General features: G+C 30.0%; 1 protein-coding gene across 2 annotated transcripts in view; it reads right to left on the reverse strand.

Annotated features, from left to right (window-relative positions):
- The window catches only part of Rbcn-3B (WD repeat-containing protein Rbcn-3B), a gene marked incomplete at its 3' end in the record, with an annotated part of 47,982 nt that overhangs the window by 14,124 nt on the left and 8,773 nt on the right, over nucleotides 1-25,085 (reverse strand). The window contains 12 exon segments of one of the 2 annotated variants that reach the window (XM_014419744.2): nucleotides 1,113-1,268; nucleotides 3,033-3,234; nucleotides 4,415-4,679; nucleotides 6,651-6,842; nucleotides 9,311-9,415; nucleotides 16,034-16,102; nucleotides 17,131-17,268; nucleotides 19,647-19,806; nucleotides 21,288-21,457; nucleotides 21,650-21,845; nucleotides 22,424-22,644; nucleotides 23,883-24,030. In XM_014419744.2, the coding sequence (XP_014275230.1) occupies nucleotides 1,113-1,268; nucleotides 3,033-3,234; nucleotides 4,415-4,679; nucleotides 6,651-6,842; nucleotides 9,311-9,415; nucleotides 16,034-16,102; nucleotides 17,131-17,268; nucleotides 19,647-19,806; nucleotides 21,288-21,457; nucleotides 21,650-21,845; nucleotides 22,424-22,644; nucleotides 23,883-24,030 (2,022 nt within the window). 2 annotated transcript variants of the gene reach the window in all.

Raw genomic sequence — 25,085 nt, forward strand, 5'->3', positions numbered from 1 at the left:
CAAAAAATTGCCATTGGTATAAAGTTATAGTTTTCATTGTATAAATAATAATTTATTTGTGAATGTTTTCCTTAACTCCTTGCTGGGATAAAGATATTCCACTTCTAAAAAGACATATACGTATTTATCCATTTCATATGAATGAAGGGAAAGTTTTCTTTACTGAATTGGTCTAGATCTGGCCCCAGATTTACCAAAAAGTGTGTGAGAAAGAATTATTTTTTATTTATTTATTTTTTTTTGGGGGGTGGATGATAGCAGACTTTAAGAGAAACAAAAAAGTTCAAAGTTATTATGCACCTATTGCAAACCTCATTTTAGTTGAATAGGAATTAATAACTAAAAAAATATTAAAGTTAGGTGATTTCAAATTGCAGCACAGTAAGCTAGACAAACAAGTATAATTTATCTTTGATAAAACCATTTGAAGTGGGCTTTCAAACAGATGAGTAAAAAAACGTTTATCTTTTCTTTAAATCATGACTAACACACAATTTTTTTTTATCAGTCTTAACAGTATTACTGTTTTCAAACTTTTAGAAAAAATGTCCTTGCTCAATAACCTTTATATCCATACAAATAGTAGAGGTATATTACAGAATAAATTGAGATAATTCATCACAGTATGCTTAATAGTTAAGTCAGCTTTTTAGAAAAATTTCATTATTTTTTAAAGAATTTCATTTGTATAGCACATATTAACTTTTTTATTTTACAAATCTCTTATGTACAAAAATGCATTCCAGTAATTTTTAATTTCTATTGCTGAACACAACAGCAATTTAAGAAGACAATGAATCTTAATTTATTCAGTAAAAAACTTTAACTTAATATTTCTTCGGATTGAAGGAGCATTATAGATTTTGGAATGAAAAGGGCAAATGATTTATTTCATATCCTAATTTCATCAGATATAACAGAAAAAAGAAAATAAGGAAAAATAAATAAAAATAGTTTTCTAGCTATGACACAGCTGCACTCAATGAAAGCCAGAGGTCAATTGAAATAATATCATGACAATCACCTATCCAATTTATTAATGTGTGATTGTAATTTTCAGGACTCGACTCATCTTTTAGTTATATTAAAAAGAATTCAATTTGAAGTTTTACCTGAATAACTGGAACAGATGGAGTAGGAGGGGGTTGTTCAGCAGGTGTGCTGTACTGAGGTAAATACTGAGCCCAATAGTCAACTAAGGCCTTCCTTCCTTTAGTGCCAAGCCTTCCCAACTCGGCTAAAAGTAGAGCTTGAGCAGCTTCTCTTACCTAAAATGTAAAGCATAAATTGAAAGTTAAATAGAAAAAGCTCCACCTTTCAAATTTTATAGATTAGAGGTCTACAAACCATAGGCCAAACTCAACCCTTAATACTCAGATGCTTACCACCTGTCAGGCCCTCCTAGATTATAACAATGACCAATTGTTTTAACTATTTTTGATTTATGGAGCAGTAGAGATCACAGATACTCCCACCTCTTACCATCATTCACCCTCAGTTAATTTTTAGGATTTCTTTATTTTACGCATGCTGCATGCTGTAAAAAGACCTGATAGGTCTTTAGCACATATCCAGGTAATTAGTACATGTTTTCATTTAACATGCAATTACCAATATAATGAAATTGAACAGTTTTACTCCAATGAATAATAAGAGTCTATTGGTATGATTACATAGGCCTCTGATCTGGAAGTTAATGTGGCTTGTACGCTAAAACGCTTGGAAAACCCTGACATAGATCAATTAAAAAACCATCATTCAGTATTTTTGCTATTCCACTTCATTAAAGGATATATATGAATTAGGCTTAATAAAACTGCTAGTTCTATGAAATATATTTAATAAAAAAAAATAGAACCCTAAATTAAGAGATGAAGGTTGTGAAAGAAAGTAACAGGGATTAAGAATACAAAAATGAAAATTTTTCAAAAAAAGTAAACTATGTCAAAGAATATTTACACTATTCTTGGCACCAAGACATGGGTGGAACTATCACCTTGTCTAATGTTCAAATCACTTAACATCAAGGAATGTTTTGATAAAAAAAATCAATAGTTCCAATCCTTACCTAACAGGTGGTACCGGTACCATTGTTCTGACGAGAAACTCTTGCTATAATACGAAAAATTAAAATTAAATTAATTTTAATAGAAATCTAAGGAAAGTTCCTAAAGCTGAAAAATTAGGTCAAGTTCGCAGCTCTGTTTTAATAAATTTTCTTATTTTTCAATTTAAACATATATTGCTCTTGTTGTTTATATCCCATATAGAACCAATCTAGTACAAAAACTGATGGCAAATTTCATTTTAAAAACAATAAACTAGTAAGGGCTATTCCAAGGGCAGCTTCCATAAAATCTAAAGAAATGAAGCTATACCATTTTTTTTTTTTTTTTTTTTTTTTTTTTTTTTTTTAAAAAAAAAAAAAAAAAAAGGGCTTTTCCCAGGGGACCTCCCAAAAAAAAAAAAAAAAATGAAGCTATACCATTTTTTTTTTTTTTTTTTTTTTTTTTTTTTTTTTTTAAAAAAAAGAGAAAATATTTTATTTTTGATTCACTATTTGCCAAGAAAAGGGTTAGAATGAATAGTATTACTCAACAAATATTGCTAAGAAACTGGAAGAATTTCTTCGACAGGGAATGTACAGTGCAAATTCCATAAAATAAACAACAGAAATGAAAATGAAAACAAAAGAAGTGAAATATTAACTGCACAAAAAGAATAGTTAATAAAACAAGAGGGGAACTAAATTGTCCTTTAAGAGACAGGAAAAGAAAGTTCTGACCATGCAAATTTAAGAAAAGAAGTTCGAAATCAATAAATCTGAACTACTAATAAATTTTTATCTAAAACAGGATCAGTAGTCTTACTAATTAGCTCATTACTAATTAGGGTCATTGTAGCTTACTAACCATATCTATTATTTTTTTTAGATAATTGGATGAATAAGCAAAATTAATTAAAATCAGGTAAAATAAGATCCTAGAAGTTTTAATTTAAAAAAAAGTTTTAAAACTCAATCAAAATAATACCTCCAGACAATGATGTTGCCACCTAGTTGCCAACATTTCAACTTGTGCTCTTTTAAATGTTTTAGAGCCTCTTCCAGTAACTTTATCAGTCAAAAGAACACAATGAAGAGTGGCCAAAAGAGACCAACCTTGTTTTATTTGAGCTGACACTGTTTCATCTGGAACTGATTCTTCAGTAGCCCATGTTCTTGTAGTACTTTGTCTAAAAAAAAATATAAAATAATAATGCATATATTTAATAATTCATGTACGTGAGTGAGTGTATATTTATTTTACTTAATACTATATTATTACTTACTTATTTTATAGTATAATACTATTTATAGTATTACTTATATAAATGTATATAATACTATTTATATAGTATATATTTATATTATATCACTTAATACTATATTTATAACTGACATACCCTTAAACAATTACTTGGAGAGCGCATTTGACATTTATTGAAAATAACCGCTTTAGTTTTGTCAATGTTGATTTGTAATTTCCATTTTTTTTTTTTTTTTTTTAATTAGAACATAGGTATCTTATAAAAACTTTAAATTTAATTACTATATTTCTAAAAGACAATTTTTATTTTATTTTAATCATTTTCAAATAGTAGAATGGTTTAAATCTTAAGAAAAATAAAAGCACTACAATGAAAACTAATGTTTATTTAATTTGTTTTGGCTGGCTTCTGAGGTCTCATGAAAATGGTGAAACATTTGGTGTTGATAATTTCATATATATGTATATATCAGATCATTTTTTAAATATATTTTTGTTTCTGTTTACTCCTACATACCTGGCCAGGTTAGTATTCTCTGAGTTTCTTCAATCGGCCGAAAAGACTAAAATGACTGCCTATAATAATACCTCAGTTATAAGACTATAATACCTCAATAAAAAAATTCCTCATTTATGATGACGGGTTCTTAAGGTGAATTAAATACTGAAACATTTTTGTTCTATAGGTTTTATTTTATTTTTATTTCGACTGTTCATGTGAAAATCATCAAAAACATAATTTTTTTTTTTTTTTTTCAGATTTAGGACTTAAGGGTGCTTTGAATAAAACAAGTTTCCCATATGAATTTGTCTTAAAATATGATTTACAATCAGAATCCGTAAATAAAATTACCCTATCCCATTGGGAATTCCAGTGTTATGTGCTTTGGAGAAAGGTTATAAAATTTTAAACCCACCGAAAATCAAATCAAAATTCCAAAAATTATAGAGATTTAGGAGTTAAGCATGTATACTGAGATACCCTGTATATAAATATGAGTCCCACACACCTCTGAACACTACACTCCAATTCCTATTGGTTAATGACACAAAATTGAAAAGGATGTTTCGAGAAGATGTTTAAAGGAAACTTAACAAAATCTGACCTCATGAGTTTTCTGCTACGCTCTTGCTCTGCAACAAATGAGGCATTGTTCATGGACATGAGTGTATTTGCAATGGCAATTATAGCCAGAAGATGGTTAGTAGTTATGCTTGTGCTCAGTTCCCAATGATATTGAGCTGTGAACTGTCTAGTAAGCGCTTCAAGTTTAAGCAATTCCTTAGGTAGATCAGAAGCAAGAGCAGTCTGTGTTTCTGGTTTTACTTCTTTCCACAACTGCCATGTTGGAAGCTGAAGGCTCATATACCCTAGAAAAAAAAAGTATTAAAAAAAATGTGAATTGTTTAGAACATAGGCTTTATATTATACATATAAATGAAAATATGAAAATGTTATAAACATTTAGATCATTATTTCATTAATTATAATAATATGACTTGTGTAGCTAGGAAAATATATCGGGAGATGGTCAGGGTTGCGGTCAATAGTGAAACAAAAATAGTTTACAACTATTTGTATAAATAGTTGTAAACTATTTTTGTTTCACTATTGACCGCAACCCTGACCATCTCCCTATATATCAATTTTTACGGCCAACTATACATACATATGTAGCTAGGAAGGTTTAATCTACTCCTAACTGTAATTCCTCTTATATTGGCGGAACAAAAACCTAAAAAACCACATCACCCAACATAAATAAACATAAACTTTACTTTCTCTCTCTATCTATAGCTTGACTCTTTACTTAGTAATTATTCATTTATCCATTAGTTATTCTGTTGTTTATTTAATAAGATTTTAATCTTATCCTCTACTTTATTTCTTTAATTTAGACTGATACTTATACTTTGTTAAATACGTCATCAAAAATCAACTTCTGTTTGGCTATAACGAGATTTTAAAAGCTGCACCAACATCTACATCAAGTCAAGTTAGTCTCTTAGGTAAATTTAATTTTCTGCTTCTTTCTTCTCATCCCTGTCACAATTCTTATCTTTTTTATGTTCCTTACATATGTTATTTGCTTCTGCTCATCGCCTCTTATAGTTTTTGCTTCTTACCACGTTTTGACAAATATAAGTTCAGATATCACTTTTTTATTTTGTAAATTTTTACCAACATATTTTAATGTTTCTCACTGTGTCATTTTTGTCATTTCCTTACACATTTTAAATTATGCTAATTTAATTCTTACATTATTTACATAAAGTACTGTTTTATTTTTCATACATAGTATTTTTATTTGTTAATTAATTTTATTTCTTCATTAATAATATTTTAATACATATCTTTTAGATCAATTCTTACTATGCCTGAATTATAAATTACCTTCTTATAGTATTACTTGCAATCTTTATAATTTTCTTGTTATACTGTTTCTGTTTTTTTTATTATTTTATTTATGGTTATGGTTATTATATCATTTTTGTTTTTTAGCTCTGATGAAGACATAACATTTAGGCCAAAATATCGGCACAAATAAAATAAGTGACACTTATTTTTGTTAATACCTACCAATTGCACCACCTCCCCTCCCTTTCTCCAATTATCTTCTCCTCACATTATTGATGAATAAGAATAGAAAGGTTTTAAATTTGTATTTTAATCATTGGTTAATAATTATTTGCAATTTATAGATGATTTACTTTTGAAATGAATTATTATATGTATTAAAATATATTAGGATGAATTTTATTAGTAAATAGCAAGTTTATAGAATAGAATAAAAAAAAATTAAAATAGCAAATATACAGTATATTCTAGCATTTGCTTTAAACTGGTTTTCATCCTACATATTCAACTGTTATAAGGATAATTTTGATTTTGCTGCACAAGGATGCCACTAAATTTTTTTAGCTCAAGAAGGGTGCCACAGCAAAAAAAAGCTTGGGAACCACTGACCTAGTAGGTATAAGTGTTTGAACTGGGTTATGCTTCTGATCAACACACTAGAGTTGGCTCTTGTTCCTCAATCTATTATTTATTATTATCTATCAAGTGTTCTTCAATCTATTATTTATTATTATCTATCAAGTGTTCTTCAATCTATTATTTATCTATTATAATTCTTAGAAAATGTAAATTTTTTTATGAAAGTAGCACCCATAAGAATCCATAGACTCCGGTCCAAACCTAAGTCCCTTTTTTAAAAATAACTTTCTATACACTAGGAACACCAGGTAAAGCTTCTTTAATATTAACATATATCTCTATCTACATCAGTTTTATGCAAGATATTATAAAAAGTGATTTTTATTATAACATAATATACTTGCCTGCCTTGGAAATGACACCAAAAGATACAGGAACCATAGGCCTTAACAGACCCAATTTTGTTTCACAAAGACGGTCCAAGTCAGGATCCAGACCCCATGCATGCAATAGAGAAAGAAGAAGTTGCCCCATTTCCATTGTTAGATTTGCTTCACAGACCCTTGCTCGAAGACCACTACTACCTTCTGAAGTTACTAAAAAATCATTAACCATTGAATCATTAAATGAATGTGATATCATTTCATAGAGTAAGCAATAATTTTCTTAATTGTTAAGCACTGTAACTAATGAATCATGGTTAAATGTGATGAAAGATTAATCAAGTTTAATAAATACTAAAAGAAGAACAGAATAAACAAGATTTAAAAATAAAAAACTTAGCCAAATTTTGTATACCATTTACTATACAACGAGGTTGTAAAGTTAAGATGATAATAATAACAAAAAATAAAAAAAAAATATGAGATAGGGAGATGGAAATTATATTAGATATATTGTAATGATATTTTACATCTCTTGTCAAATAAAATCAACAAGTGTTAACTGTTACAATGAATAGAACAGAGATAATGGAAATTGAACAATTAAAAGTGAATATTAAGAAAATTACAAAAAGTATGGCGAAAACATTGTTTTTTTTTATGACAAAAGAAAATGTTATTTCTTATATGTAAAATGTTATAGTTAATTTAATAAGTCTAAATTAAGAATTATTTATGATTTATAAATTATAATTTTTTGCTTCTTACCACGTTATGGCTAATATAAGTTCAGAAATCACTTTTTTATTCTGTAAATTTGATTTATAATTTGCACATAATAATAATATGTTTCTTGACATTGATGTGATATATAATAATATGTTTCTTATGAAATGTAGGATTCTTAGATGTTTTAAACAGCATATTAATGCATTATGTTGATAAATAACATTTATTTTGTCATTTGTATGTGGAATGAATGTTTTTGTTATAAATTTAAATATTAAAATGATTTTTATTAAGAGATTGGAACAGTACAGTCTAAATAGAACAAACACCAATCACTGTGCATAAGTAATTGATGATAAATAACATCAGTGAGAACTTTTAAAACGTATTATTTTATGTCTAAAAAATGGATTAAGTTTTTGAAAATTTAAAACTAATTAACAATTATTTTGCTGTCAATTCATTATTTTAAACATAATGAGACAACCAAGTGACAGTTAAAAAGAAAAAAAAGACTTATTGGTTTATATTTTTAACCAATATCAGGCATTAGAAGAAGAGATCAAGTAAGTTCTTTCTGAGAATTCACCCAGGCGTACAGAGTCTGGGTAGAAAAAGTTAATTTGTTTTAAATATTCAGTTATTTCTGAGGATTCACATAACTAAATGTCAAATACGATAATATAGACAATATAATTAAACAGTCAACTTTTTTAATTGTGATCATGATCAAAAAATTATTTTTGGGTAATAATGTTTCAACAAAAAATATTTAAAGGCAAATTAAAAGCAGTTATGAACAATTATAAGAAAGAAGTTTCTCAACCAGGAGTGAACTTAAATCAAGATCTCAACAACCAATTGTTTTATGGCAATTACAAAAAGTTTAAATGTAATTTGAAATTTTTATTATATCTTCTTTAAATTTTAAGTTAAGTTTGTTTATATAACAAATTAAATTTCTTATATACATAACTTATGTTTTTTCCTTTATTCAAATATATCTGGAATAAATTTAAATTACTAATTTGCAATTTTATTTTATCATTTCATGTATTAATATATAAATAATAAAAACATGTAGTCAGATGTATTTATTGTGTCAGTGTTACCATAGTAACCTTTAATATAATGATAAATACAAATATGATACAAATTGGTGACCAATAAAATGTTTCCATAGTACCCTAATTTATAAATAACAAAACAATCAAAGAAATAAGTACAAAACAATGTATAAAAAGATAATGAATTTCTTTAATTTTGAATTTTAAGTTGGCTATGTAATCAATCACCACTCAGACTCAGGTCTGGGGCATTGTCAACTGAGGATATGGCAATATAGAGAAGTCTTTTATTAAGCTTTATAAAGTTTAAGATTCTGTTATTTAAACAGTTATAATAATAATAATTATAAAAGGAATAATTTGAAAAATAAGCTTTTAATGTTGTATATCAGTCTGAACAACCAAACTGTGTTTTATGGGAAAATAAGGAGTTTATAATATATTGTTTTGTTTTGAACAGAACTTTATGTCCAAATAATAATGAAATTAGTTCCTGAAACTAAGGGTGTAAAATAGCATGATAAAGCCAGCTCTGACATATGGCTGTGAGACCTGGACTATAACAGACACCCTAGAAAGCAGAATTGAGAGATTTTAAAGGAAAGTCCACCATGCAATTACAGGGGCGATATGAGATCAGAGCTTTAACACATGGAGGAGAACTAACACTGAACTGCTTGCAGAGAATGGCCAGTCAGTATCTCATGATATGAAGGCAAGGTTAAGATGGGCAGGACATGTGCCTCAAAGCAATCCATAAGGATGCCTCTACTTGGGCAGCCAAAGAGACCTTGTTGAAGCAGCTAATGAATCTTGACCTTGTAGATACAAGGTCTGTAGAACCAACTGAAAAAAAAAAAATCAAATCAAATAAATTTAGCTTACCTTTATTATTATCTGCTGAGATCGGTTTAAACCCAACACTTTCTGCTTTTGCCTGAATTTTCGTTTGAACATTTTCAGCTCCTTCTTTCATTTTTGCTAGAATACCTATGTTATAAAAATAATAATTATACTAACTAAATTTAAAAAAATAACAAAATAAAAAAGTGGTATTTACAGAATTGTATATCAAACTTGATATTGTTATTATTATATATTTTTTTAAAGCTCTTTGATAGAATAAAATAAAAATAAGGAAGCACATTGATTTAACCTTGCAAGCAGTTCCTAAATAACAGAAGCTAATCGTGTAAACTACACATTTCATGATTTATACAAAATAATTACATTTCCACCAATTTTCTTTTATCTTTTCAATATCACTAATAATATTATCAGTCATTATCCACTTAAGTAATACATTCTTCATTTGCAACAAATGTTTACTACAGAATTGTTCAGTAGAGACCCTATATATGTTTACATATACATCTAAACATATAAATGTCTTCTTTGAATCCAAAAATTTCTTAGTAAAGAATGATTTCTTCCAAATTGTTTTAGTACTTGTTCCAAGATACTATCATATGAGTAGAATAATAAAGAGTTTATTAATTTTACTCAATCTAGCTTTACTTTCTTGGAGTCTAGCTTCTTTATTTTTACTTATTCTATCCACAGAATAAGTGATCTGTGATAGAACTTTGCATATACCTGACACAACCTTACATTATTATTGCTATCCATCATCCCAGCAGAATTAAAAGTTACTCTAAGCTCTAACTATCTTTTATTAAATGATCTAGATCTACTAAATGTATGTACTTAATTTATAATGAGTTTTACAACATAAATTGAAGGAATCTACAAAAAAAAAAAATTGTGCCATCTTTTCTGTTTACCCAGTAGGGCTTTTTATTTTACAACAAACACCTGTTAAAACTAGTAGTTTATGAGAAAGCCTAATAGTTAACTGAACTTCTAAATATTAAAATTCAAAGAAAATTTACAAACAAAAATGACAAAGATACATTCTAATGACACATTTTACATTTTTAATACAGCACTGTTTTTAAATGGAAGAGTAATAAAACACACAAGTATATAGTGCAATACCATTAATGCAATACCCGTACTTAAATAATATCCTTTCACAATTTTCAATATCATGTTTAAATGTGGCAATTAGTCTTAAAATCTGCTCAACCCACCTTTTTTAACAAATTCTCAATGCACTATATTTCTAAGCAAAACCATGTAGACCAAAAGTGTTTGTATTCAGTACAAAAATGGGTTCAAACTCATGACATCACCTCAATAAATTAAGGAAAATTTGAGATACTTCTGTGATCATTTTTTTTTTTTCTCCACCAAATTATGCCTCACAATAGTGCCTCCAATGTGTATACTACCACAAAATTGTACTAGTACTACCAATGGTATTAGAACCATCATCAGTAAAAGCTAGGGAATAGATGCAAAACTCTCTATAAAAACTGGACAAGAGTACAATAATGGATTTTGGTATTCTTAGCTCAAACTCTATCAAATATTGTCTAACAATGGTGTACGTGAAGCCAAAAATATACCTCTGACAAAATATTTTTATTTAAAGGTTAATGACTTTTCAAAGAAATAATCAAATTTCTACACAAATCAACAATCAAAGATACCTTTTGACAGCTAAAAAAGAAGTCTTCAGTAGACATTTCTAAGAAAAAACTTTTGTGGAAATAAAACATTGATATTAAAAGAAGATGATCGGGGTTACTGTCAAAAAAAATAAAAAAATAAATCGTTTCAACTATTTATTAACAGCCAACTTTTCGACATTCAGCCCCTTCATCAAGGCTGTTGTGATTGATGGAGGGATACAAGTTGAATAAGCAAAGCTAAATATCTTTTTTTATTCAACCTGTACTTATTGACAAATCACAATAACCGATGAAGACCTGTAGGGTGGGTCGAAATGTTGGCTATTAATAAATAGTTGAAACTATTTCTAATTGTTTTCCTTGAAAGCAATCCAGATCATATTTTTCTAATTCATATAAGGACAATCATCTAAATATAGTATAAAACATTTGTAAATTGATATGTTAGCATTTTTTAGGCAAATATGACAATAATAGCAACTCATTAAAATATTCCAATGCAGATATTGATTTCTAATATCCTACTAAATAATCACCAAAAATTATAAATGTTTATAATTTTCCAAAGCCAAAGAAAATTAATCCCACAACAAATTAAAATAATGCCTAGAAGATCGCTGATTGACCATGTGCATTATTAATAAATGTAATATGGTCTGGGTGCGGTAAAAAAAAACTCAAATAGCGACAACTATTTTAATGAGCCAACGTTTTGTCCCACGTTCCAGGGCTTCGTCAGGGCTAAAAAAGATACAAACACTATAGTTACAAAAAGGAAAAAAAGAGAAAAAACATAAGTGTAAAATAACAGGGGTATAAAATGTAAAAAAGTAAGATATAATAAGAAAAATTAAAGGTTGTAAATAGTAAATGAAAAGGGTAATAGTAACAGATAGATAAGAGAAGAAATATTAAAGAAAGTACAAATAAACAGATGTAAAAAGAAAAAAAAATACAAATTACAAAAATACAAAGTCAGGGCTAAAAAAGATAGAAACATTTAACATAAGTAAAAAAAAATAAATGCAAAATCACAAGGGTATAAAATGAAACGTAAAAATAAAAGGTATATAAACAATAAATGAAAAGATAAATAGTAACCGATAAAAAGAAGAAATGTAAAGAAAGTACAAAAAAAGAGATGAAAAGGGGGATAAGAATAAAATCAAGAAAAAAGAAAGAAAGTTAACAAGACAGAATTCATACCTGTTTTGACAGAAGTCAAAGTCAGAGTGAACCATTTGTATTGAGAGGAGTAGGGATGGCAATTAAGTATGTTACACTTGAAAATAATTTTAAAGTAAACAGTGTAGAAAAATATTAAAATGAGGTAAATAATAAATGACAACTCTGCCAATGAAAATAGCTATGCTAGGGCCATTGGCAGTCCCAAGCCTGGATAAAGGAGGAGGGTTAATTCATGGGCTGACTCCCCATGTATTGTAAAAACCATATTGTTATGAAAACTCAACAAAGCCTCGGATGTAGCATTGATTCACGGCAACGACATGAACCTGGGAAATGGACATATAAAATAGGAACTTGAAACGTCCCAAAGAGCTAACTGATTTGTCACAGAAGGCCTCTTTGGACATCTTGGCAATACAGGAGATGAGATGGACTGGAAAAGGTGATATAAAGAGCAAGAATTTCATAACGCTATATAGTGGAAGCGAAAATAAGCATGAATTTGGAGTTGCATTTATGGTCGCGAATCAAATAAAATCCTTAATCCTCAATTTCCAACCAATTAACAAAAGGCTATGTAAACCACACATTACAGGCCATTTCCGGAACATTAGTTTGATATGTGTTCATGGTCCTACAGAAGAGAAGGATGAAGAGGAGAAAGATATTTTTTATGAGCAATTGAAAGAAGCATATAGCACTTGTCCCAGTTAGGATATGAAAATAGTGTTGGGAGACTTTAATGCACAGGTTGGTAAGGAAACGGAGCTAAGACCCACCATAGGAGTTCATCGCTTACACCGTAGAACTAATGACAATGGGTACAGAATGGTAAGCTTTGCAACATCGAAATCAATGGCTGTTATGAGCACAATGTTCCCTCATAAAAATGTCCATAAAGAAACATGGCACTCTCCGGATGGCATCACAGCAAGTCAAATTGATCACGTACTGGTATCCTCCAAAAACTTTAACTGTATAAATGATATAAGATCGTATAGGGGATATGATAACACTGATCATTACCTCATTATGATAAAACCATACCAAAGAATAAAATGTACTGCAAAAAAACAACAAATCCAATACGAGCAGTGGAACACAGAAGGTCTAAAGACAGAAGAAATGCTAACTAAGTTTTCTGACAAGTTTCATGAGATAGTCATAAGCTGAACAGTTGGTGAAGCTATAGCGACAAGTGAAAGCAAGTGGAGGTATATCAAGGTAGCATTGGGCCAGACTGCTAAAGAAGTGTTTGGAGAAAAAACAAGACATCCTCGTAACTATTGATTTGACGATGAATGTGTACAGGCAATCCAGAAGCGGAATGAAAAAAGATTAAGCTGGATTAGTCGAAAGACATGACTCATTTACAAGGAGTACAAAGATGCCAGGATACACATGAAGAAATTAGTAAGAAGCAAAAAGAGGGAAGCATTAAGGAAACATATTGAGGGAATAGAAAACTCAAGAAGTAGAAATGAGTCCTGTTGTGGCCAATATATGGTTCACAAATCTATAATTGGAACATGTGATTTTTATTAAGTCGCAAACAGAAAGCAACTACTCTCTGTTGTTTTTCATACTGAAAAATAAACAGACAACTTCTTAACGTCTCACTGCATACACATATCTTCTCCATTTTCTCCTCACTACGCACTCGTAGTTGCCAGCATTCTGGCCATCTTAGCCAGCTAAATCATCTTAGCCACGGCGGGCGGACTTCTTCGACTCATCCTCCAAGAGGACAAGGCGGGCAGACGTACGTCCCTTTTGTCGGTCTACTTCCACGAGAATATCCACTCAGAACAACCACAACCGAGGCCCCACCAATCACCGGTGATATAAGACTTTTTTTTTCTTTTGTTCAATTAATTTTATTTTGTAATAGTGTTAAGCTTTCTTTTTTTTTTTCTAGTTTGTATATTTTTTGTTCCTTTTATTATGTTTACTTATTTAAAAATACAAAAATAACAAAATTCTTTTCTTTTCACGGCTGGGCTAGTAAAAGTTCCTTTTGAACCCCTACCCACCGTAACAAGTCCCGCAAGTTCTACAAAATGATGAATAACATCAAGTGCGAACCGATCAGGAGAGCCAACCTAATCAAAGATGACCATGGCAACATACTAATGCTAGAAGAAGTGCAAGAAACGTGGCTGCAATATTTCAAGAGCTTATTAACCCAAGAGAAGCAGAGAATTGTCTGGAAGACTGTGTACGATCACCAGTGGGTTTTAATGATAAAGATTTAGAAGCCATTCTACCTGATGTAGATGATATCGAAGACATCTTGTCTAAACTTAAAAATAATAAATCACCCGGTAATGATGGATTCCCAGCAGAATTGTTTAAAGCAGGGCATCACAAAATTGCTAGGGAACTACAGGACCTAATAGCTCAGATATGGGAAGAGGAAACCATACCCAAGGAGTGGAATGAGGCGGTAGTAGTGCCTATATACAAGAAAAAGGGAGATTCAACGATTTGCAGCAACTATCGAGGGATTAGTTTGCTTAACACTGCATAAACAATTTTTTCCATATCCCTATATAATAGGCTCCTTCCGTATGTTGAACAGAAACTGGGTGATTATCAAGGTGGGTTCCGGCCCAATAGGTCTACTATTGATCAAATCTTTGCCCTGAGGCAAATCTCTGAGAAGATGAAGGAACATCAGCAGACAACTTTCATTGATTTTGCCTATGATACAATCGTAAGGAATGAGCTCATAGTGGCTATGCATGAACTGGGACTTCCTAGTAAACTCACCCAATTAGTAAAATGCACAATGGTGAGCACAACCTGGCAAGTAAAATCCTGTGGATTATCAGAGCATTTTGAAGTGGAATGTGGCCTAAGACAGGGTGACCCAATAGCTCCTCTCCTGTTTAATATCGCACTACAAGCAATCATAAATAGAGCAGAAATAAATCAGGAAGGAACAGTATTCACAAAGATGACCCAAGTTCTGGCCTATGCAGACGACGTCATCATCATCGGTAAATCCCTGCAGAGCATTAGGACTGTTTCCGAAGCGATGGATGTCGAAGCAAAAAGGATGGACCTGCATATTAATGGGGAAAAAACCAAGATTGGGTAAGAAGCCTCTGGACCAGAGGCAGAGTGGCCTTGTAATGGGCCCCTATAATTTCGAAGTGGTAAGAAGCTTTTCTTACCTCGGCTCTATTATCAATGAGAACCAGGATGAAGAAGAAGTAGTTAGGAGCAGAACTGCTACAGGAAATAGACCAAACTTGTTATGCATTTTTAAGGAGAATAATTACCTTAAGAAGGTAATTATTCTCCTTAAAAATACATAACTGTTCATAATAAAAAAAGTTTTTTTTTATTTATTAAATGACAACAATAATATTCAATATTACCACTAATGACAAAATAAGGAGATAATTATACTTTATATTTAAAATAATTGTTATCAGCAACCTGAAGATGGGAGATTTTCCCGAAACGTTATTGTTGATGTATATGAAACAAATTATTACACTTAAACAAGGAAGATTAGTTAGTAGTAGACCTAAGTTTAGTAGTAGACCAAATTCAAATCATATTTCTTCTTTTTATCTGTTACTATTTCCGTTTTCATTCATTGTTTATTTTTCTTATTTATTTTTAAGTTTCATTTTACACCCTTGTAATTTTCCATTTATTTTTTTTACTCATGTTAAGTTTTTGTATCTTTTTTAGCCCTGACAAAGCCCTGCAATGTGGGGCGAAATGTTGATTCATTAAAATAGTTGTCACTTTCTTTTTTTTTTGTTTACTGCATCCGGACCATATCCCAATTATTAAAATAATACCTGTGCTCAACTTGATATAAAATATCTTATACTATTCCTGTAGGGTAAAAAAAAATTGATACCATGTTTATCTTTTTCTTTGAGCATTCTTTCCATATCTCCAGCCTTATTCTTCACTTTTCCAAAGAAATCTATGTATGCATGTTAAAATCCAAAAAAAAAAGTACATGACACAGATAACACAACCAAAATTTATACTTAATATAATATAGTAGTTAAACTTTGTTTAATAACGAATACAATTATTCTTATAAAATATTAAAAGAAGAGTACTCACTTTTGCATTTCATTTACTACTACTATTAAAGGAAGTAAATTTTTATAGAAAATATATAAGTTATTCTATATAAAGTTAATGATGAACTATGATGGAACTATTTAAAATATATACAATAAATAATTATAATTTAAACTAGTACAGTGATGTTTTTAAACTCTTAAAATAAAAAAATAAACAGAAGAACAAATCACTGCTTTATTTTAAAAGGAGCACATCTGACAAAAAAAGTTTTGATTTTATTTTCAATTCATTTTTTCCAAAGATGGTATCGTAGACTGGCGTTACTTTCTCTGTTGGGGTTACCCTACACTGTTCCAAAGTTAGTAGGGTAGTCACAAATTATTATGTCAACAGTTCAATCTATGGAATACATCAAAAACAAAATAAAATAGTTTTTTTTTTGTCAGATATGCCCCTATTAAATCTTATTTGTGCCATTTAAATGATTTATACAGACCAAAAACATTAAAGAAATTATTTAGATATTTGGAACTGAATTATAACTAACATATTGACAGCAAAAAATTTTCTTCAATTATTTTGAGAATGCAATAGTGATTCTATCACGCTAAGAATAATAACAATTTGATAATTTATTCTTTTTATGATTTTTCAAAAACTGAAACAAGCTATATTAATCTAACATTTCAACTAATTTAATTTAAAATTCAATAGATTTCCTCATTCAAACTTAATCTGTTACATACATAAACATATAGCCATATCCATAATTGGTATGACAAATTAGTCCAAGCATCATGATACACCAACTAAATATAAAGATTTAAAATCTAAATTAATTTTTGATCAAATACAGATTGATAATAGGTTCAAATAAGGTTTTAATGAACAAAAGAATGAAAATTACTCCAAACACACCTGCAATTTTCTTTTGAGCATCAGGAGAAGCTGATTGCGTAAGTGCTGCTACCTTCTGATACTCTAAAGCATTGATCAAACCATGAGATTCGAGAGTTCCTGGTGACATTGCACTATATTCTTCACTCAACAATTCAACTAGAATAACCAAAATACAATTATGTAATATTAAAACCAATGAAAAATAAGCTAGGCCAAAATAGCACATGCATGTGCACTGCTATGGGCACACTACAATAAAATGTAAAATTGAAAAATAAATTATATAAGTAATGTAAATGGTATTAAACTGATAGAAATTATTGTTTATTTGATTTAGCACTTTAATATATTTTTACTAGGGCAAGAAGGACAGGTTTCCAACCTTGCTCCATTTGGGTCCCCAGATACCTAACAACAATGACTACATACAAAGAACTGATACCTGGTACCTGATATCCTGGTGCATATACTTGTCCCCTATGTGACTTCGGAACCTCTCACTCCAGCAGCACAGGTTAGTGACAATGCAGCAAACAGCTCTGCGGTCACTAATATGTAACTAACCAGCAGTAGGTGAGATCCATGATAGGTACCATCTTAAGGAAACTTGACAACTTTCCTACTGTCCAAACATGCTCAGATGTTAAGAATAGTTCTTCTGGACTACTAGGTCTCACTATTTCTATAGAATATAGGGGTTTCAGAAGTAAACTATAGAACCTCAGAAAGGATATAGATCTCTTGTGCTCCAGTTGGAGTTCTGAATACAGCTAAGTATATTATTATGAACTGGAGTGTCTTTGAGGCTAAGAGGGCTAAACTAAAAGTCATTTCTGACATACAGAAATTCAGCTAGAGGTAAATAACCTATTTTAATTAGAGTGGGATAGTTAAGTTTTTATTCCATGGGACTGCTATGAAATAAAAGTAAACCTACCCAGGCTAGAATCAAGCTGGCACCGTTGCAGACATGAGGTTACTAAAGTGATGCCTATACTGCCTGCACTACAAGGATTTTGTGCAGGTTGATCAACTGAGAAGAAGGCCTGCTCCTGGGAGGCCTCCTGACTGAAGAGACCCAGCAGAAGACAGAGGACAACATGAAGAAGAAAATGGATGTTGAAGATGAGGAATAGAAATCATCATTATTGGTAGCATTAGCATACAAAATTTAGTATGTATGCCATGTTAATCATGCCTACGCCCATACTGTCAGATGGCAAGGCAGAAAGGTAATAAATAATTAAAAAAATATCTTAACTATTGTAATAATAGAAAGGTATAATTAAATGTTCGTAGAGAAAATTATCATTTTAAAAATTATATGATTTTCGGTTTTAATCAAGAATGCATGAAGTTCATGCACAGATTATTTTTCAGTTGAGGTTTAGGATACAGACATTAATGAATTACAACCATTCAATGAAGAAGCAAACAAATAAGATAAATCAAATGTAAAGCATTAATTAATTAATATAACAAATAATCACTGAAATGTAACCATTATGCAAGATTCTGTATTTGTGAATTACGATGTATATATTTTATCAAAGGTCTAAATAATGAAAACAAAATTTAAAACAACAGAACTGGCATTTTATTTCATACTCCATGGTGTAGTGTTAATACTGCTGCATGCTGGGTAGTCTAACTCAATTTGGCATGCCTGGCAGAGGGTTAACGAAGAAATGAAAGATTATAACCATCTATTAATATTCATAAGTTGTTTTAAGTGATTTACCACTTTGTAAAAAAAACAAAAATAAAAAATGAGTAAAGAAAAAAATTAGAGCCAAGGATATGATAATAATTTGATTCAAAGGTATGGAAGTTTTCTATATTTGTGATTAATAAAGCATAATTTTTTTGTAACTTAATTTTTGCTAATAAAGTTTCATCTTTAATATTGTATAATATTATTAATTCTTGTGGCTGGAGTTAAAGCTACTCATGATCTTCATACAATTATGATTCTTTACCTTTAAATTATAAGAGAAATCTACTTTGAATGTATGATAAGTTTTAACTTGGTTAACAATTACTGTAAGTAAAGAAATGTATGTAGTAAATTTGTATATTGAAAATTGGCAAACTAGAGTTACAATGCAGTGGGGGAGAGGAGGGAGAGAGGGAGAAACCAGATTGGATTAAGACACCTTTCCACCTTCTACTTTTCTGTATGTTCAATGGTAATACAACAGCTGAAATAACACATATTGGTGCACTAAAAAATGGTAATGTTAGTTCAGTTTCAGCAGAAAAAACTTGTAAATTCTGAACTTTATACGAATAGCTACATCATATCAAAAAGTTAAAGAATACTTCCATACCAAAAAATAATGCTGGTTGTAACAATTAGATCTTATAAAGATAAATGCCATAAAAAAAAAAATATTTCTTAGATAATTGAAATAATTTCATTCATATAAAAATTGAGAAATATTAGAAAGATTAGCCATACGCATTTTAACAATCAGTAGAGCCTTAACAGTTTTTTTTATAAACATAACAATTCTAAAACAAAATGTACATACCTATTAAAGCTTCAATATCAAAACATAGGATGTGGCTCTCTGGATCCTTTGGATTAGTTCTAAGGCCTTGGATCATTAAAGGGAAAGCTCTTGGTTTTGGCTGATCTCCTCCATCGTGGTGATTGTGGTGACTTAGCTGCTGTAACTGGTGTAATCCTCGCTGTAACAATAATTTGATTTTCAAAGATTTAGAACTGTTAGTAAATTAATAAGGACAAAAACAAATGATAAAAAAAGCTATTATATTTAGTTGAAAATATTTTAAAAATATATATGTACAATTACATTTTAGTTCCAAAACATGTTACTTATATCTCAATGTATCAGCTAAAAACACCTGTTTTCAGTTCATGTTTGAGTAAAAAAAAACCTAAAATATAGATGAAAGACAATGTTTTATGGGATCAGAAAGGTAAGATTTATAATTGATATGCTAAAGTCAAGTAAAACTGTTAATACTGAACACTACTGACAATAAATGATCCATTTGAATCAAGGTTTGGGTTTTAAAGGAAATTGCTATGATATCATTTGATAAATATTTTTGTTTTAAAGATTGTTGACTAGGGCAATTAAAATGTAATGAAAAAAATTATTTTAGTGAATGCGACAAATCAATTGTAAGGTATATATGTATATATAGTTGACCGTAGAAATTGATATATAAGAAGATGGTCAGGGTTGCGGTCAAAAGTGAAACAAAAATTGTTTACAACTATTTATTTTCCAACGTTTCGCCTCACTTTGCAGGGCTTCATCAGGGCTGTCCAAATGAATAAGTTGAACAGACAAAGTTCAACTTAGTTCAACAGTTCAAGTCTGTTCAACTTATTCATTTGGACAGCCCTGATGAAGCCCTGCAAAGTGGGGCGAAACGTTGGAAAATAAATAGTTGTAAACTATTTTTGTTTCACTTTTGACCGCAACCCTGACCATCTTCTTATATATCAATTGTAAGTTATGTTAGAAGAAATATCATTGTTAAGTGCGAGTTGCATTATATGTTAATAAGATGAAAATTTAAATTTGTCTCCTTCATAATGACCTAAGGGCCGAAATGCCAGAGAGGTAATGATAGTAATATGTTAAGAGTTTAGGAAAAAATTAATTTGTGTTTTTATTAAAGTTTTTTTATTTTAATACTTTTTATTTATTGATAGATATTACGATCTGCCATACGGTTGTGGGCAATAGGTAATAGTGATGAATGATATCATACATACTAGAATAAAATAAAATAAATAAATGAATAAAAAAAATAAATAAATAAAAAAAACTCTCTTAAAATATATACAAACAAAAGAATAAACAAAATGAACATTCATTATCAAACTATCTGTGTGAAAAATAAATAAATAAAATAACATAATGATAAAATAATTTTATTAAAGTTAACGACTATCAAACAATAAAGGGAAATATATTACATTAGAAACTTATAATTCTATTTTTTTTTAATATATATAATGACTGGAAGATGATTAAATTAAAAAAATATAAATATTTTCAGCTTAGGTATACAAATAGGAATAAAAGGAATAAGCACTATTACTCAAAATGAATGATTTTAGAAACTTAAAATATTATAATATTGAATAGCTAAAAATGAATCTTAAGAATATGAAATAATCATAAATAAACCTGTGTTGCATGTCTGATGGCAGAAATATTTCTGTGTCTTAGTCCTCTGAAAAAATGAACTGCTGGATTTGCTAACCCAGATTCACCAGAAATAGATGAACTAGTATTTTCATCACATGCATACAGAACCTCTTCTGCATTTATTCCATGCAAAACTCTATCAAGATGACCTAGAGTGAAAACAGATGAAAGTAAAACATAATAACACCTAAAATGATTTTTTACCAGCTTAATAAGAGAAAAAAGATCAAAGAGGGGTTAGAAAATATATTCGGAGAACCTTTCTTTTCGAGGAAGATTGAATAAAATTGTTTTTAATTAGATTAAATGATTTGAAATAAACAGAAAAATTTCATACAAACCTGTTTCCATTTGCCAAACATACACTGTAGAATCAGAACACCCAACAATCATAAAATCATCAAGTGGCCTCCATTTAATATTGACAACAGGAAAAAGATGCCTTGAAGCTAATACCACACACTTTCTCTCCGTTAAACTCAAAAGTGTTACAGAGTGATCACTAGCAACAGAACAAATACATTTCTGCACCCGTGTCTGAAAAATATAAATAATCTATTAATTATATTTTTTCTCTCCACCTTTATTTCTTTTAAGAATATAATAAACTAAAAATAAAATTATCTAAACTCAAAGTCCATTTTTAACAATAAGTAATCTACTAACAGCTTCAAGGGATATCACAAGGAGTAGTAGCAGAAATGAAAAAAAAAAATTACTCCTCTAGTTAGGTCCTAACAGACAAAAAATCTGCTTGTCTTTAATTTGAGGATGAAACAAAAACAATTTTAGCTATGATCAAACAATTGTTATCCTTCACAGGCTGGAATCAAACCAGCTTTTAACATCAGTACATTGTAATGTTGCTCCTTGCAGGTTGTTATCATGGCAACATAAATCAAGAAAAATATACGTATTGTTAATATAATAAATCCCATTTCTGAAAGATTCGTGTAGATTAGAATTTCTAATTTCAATCGATCATTTTCTTTTTCTCCATGCTAAGCATGCCATTTTTCTTTTTTCCTGCTGATCTTGAGCCATTCCATTTACAAATTGTTAGTATTTACAGCTGTGAATTTTTAAATAAAAAAAAAAAAAAATTCATTACATACACTACAATTATTTGGAGGGACAAGAAGTTGTGTGATCTCTCCAGCATGAACACAAAATCTATGGAGAAGAGTTCCAGCATATAAATCCCATAGACAAACTGCAAAATCTACAGCTCCACTAACGAGATGTGATTTATCATACCGAGGGTGAACATGGTATGGATAACAAAGACAGTTTACACGACCAGTATGACCAATTAAGGTTTGGTGCGGAGGCCAGTCTAAAACAAAAATATCAAAATTGTTCATTTTATAATATTATAACTTCACAGCAGTTGTAAGCACACATTTTATACCGGATAGTAAAAAAAATTTTAAGATTTGACCATATCCTGTAATTGCTCATTTATTAGTTCTCTTGCTTTTTTACTATAGCTTATATTTTATATCACTTTTTTGTAATCACTTAACACTCAGTGCTGTAATGACCCAATAGGTACTTAAAACATCTCTGAAGTTCACCGTAAATAAACTTACAATTAATACTCAAAATATTATATTTTAATTATACAACATTATATTATTATATTATCAAACTATTTTATTAAAAAAACAAAAGAGTAAATTAATAGAATTAATATGGCAAAATATAAGTATAAACCAAAATATAAACTTCAGATTTACACTGAGACAAATAATGTCATACACAAATGTATAAATACTTATAATTATAGTACAAATAATTGTATAGAAATTGATAACATTTCTATAAAGTGCAGGTATTGTTACTAATACTAATATAATACCTGACCATTTCAAGATCGTGACACCAAAAATAATTAATACTAATATTGGCTCCCTGTTTTGTCCCCAATACCCCATGATAACAGTTAGCCTTATCTTACCTTGAAACATTTTTTTTTTTAAATTACTTATATAGAGATAGTTATTTACTTAAACTAGAAATCCTTGAGGTTTTCTTATTAATTTTTAATACGGGGAAGATATAGCTCCTAGCTTGGTCAAGAGTGACACATGTTAGAATTTTAATAATAAACAATACTTATTGAAAAAGGACTGGAGACAGGGAGTTATTAGAGATGAAACAGGATCATACAAATGCCTGTTCGGCTTTCAATGATTGAATTTTGGAAAAATGTACTGGAATCATAATATTCAACCCTGAAAAAATCTGTTGTACTTTGCAGCAATCTGCTCTCCATGTTTTTTATTGAAACAAAGTGGAATGAATAAATATTATGTTATTAATGGGAAACAAGAGTCGCCAATACGTGTACAACAGCCTTCAAACCGATACTTCATGTCAAGTTGTTTTTTTTTAAGTGATTGGATCTTTTGTCTTTCCATAACAAGTTCAAATATTATCCAGTTAATCACTTGCTCATGTACTCATATCTATGAAAGAGGAATGTATAATCCAAATTTAACATAAAAGAAATAATAGGGCAACGCTAGTACACAAAATAAAAAACTAAATTATAATAAATGTACATTATACCATCATACTGTTGATGACTACCATGTAGTAGCTGTAGCATAACAGTTTGAGTAGCAGGAACAATAACAATCGATCCATCTTCTCTTCCAACAACTAAACGGCCTTGTTGCGGTAAATATATACTTGCCGTTAACTTTTCCCCAGTTTCCTGCAAAAATAGAAAAAGAAAATATTATGGTCAAAATGGAGTGAGATCCTGGTCACTGGTAATTTTCTGCTTAGCTTTTAATAAAGCCAATTCACATTTCATATTACATTCTGTGACCTGCCAGGGAAAGTTGAAGAAGGCTCTGGCTAGTGTAGTCTTTACATGCTATTCTATAAAGCAATAATTAATTAATTTATTGATCACCCTACCCTGCCTGTTACACAACACGGGTGTTCCTAAGCAGTGGGTAGGTTACAACTCATTTCTGCACTTTTCTATACAGCACAATCTGAACAGAAGCCTTCCTTATGCAATTACATATCTGCTAGGTTCTTAATGTTCATGAAAGAAGTGTTTAGCTCAAATGTTCCCCACTGATATGCCTCCAATTGACCTTATGGTGGAGGAACATAATCACATGTTCCAACAAAGACGAGAAGAGCTGGATACTCACAGGACGATAGTAGTAGTAGCACAAGAAAGATGTTATACTCTTGACAGTAGGCAGACATTGGAATCTTCTGTAAGATAAAGCCACTGCCTGATTTATAACATATTACCATTGATTACCCAGAAACATGGGTTGGTTTACAATTACTTACTGGGTATGAACCTATTTCAAGATAGATAATGAATCATCAGGCTCTACATGTGGCTTCTAAGATGAAAACGAGGAACGCGCATTCTTTGGTTGCTCATGTTTTGCTTGAAGAAAGAAAAGGCTGTACAGGATTCTTAGATAAACATCAGAACTATTGCGGACAGCTCAGAGGTTAGCATATTAGCTTTATACAGCGCAAATCAGCAGATAGCTCAGAACAAATGAGCCAGAAAGGTGAACCAAGCTAATGGGTAAATAAAGAGTACTACCATTATAAAAAAAATAAATAATTAACTTGTAAAAATAACAAATATAATATAATGTGTTATGATGAGGTGTAGATAGTTGACCGTAGATTTATGATTGGAGAAGTGTGTCGGGGGGTGCGGTCAGCAAAGAACAACATAAATAAACAAAACCATATTTATTTATTTTATGCCGACGTTTCGACCTG

Source organism: Halyomorpha halys, unplaced genomic scaffold, assembly GCF_000696795.3.
Source record: "Halyomorpha halys isolate HHAL.00 unplaced genomic scaffold, Hhal_1.1 Scaffold251.1, whole genome shotgun sequence".
Classification (NCBI taxonomy): Eukaryota; Metazoa; Arthropoda; class Insecta; order Hemiptera; family Pentatomidae; genus Halyomorpha; species Halyomorpha halys.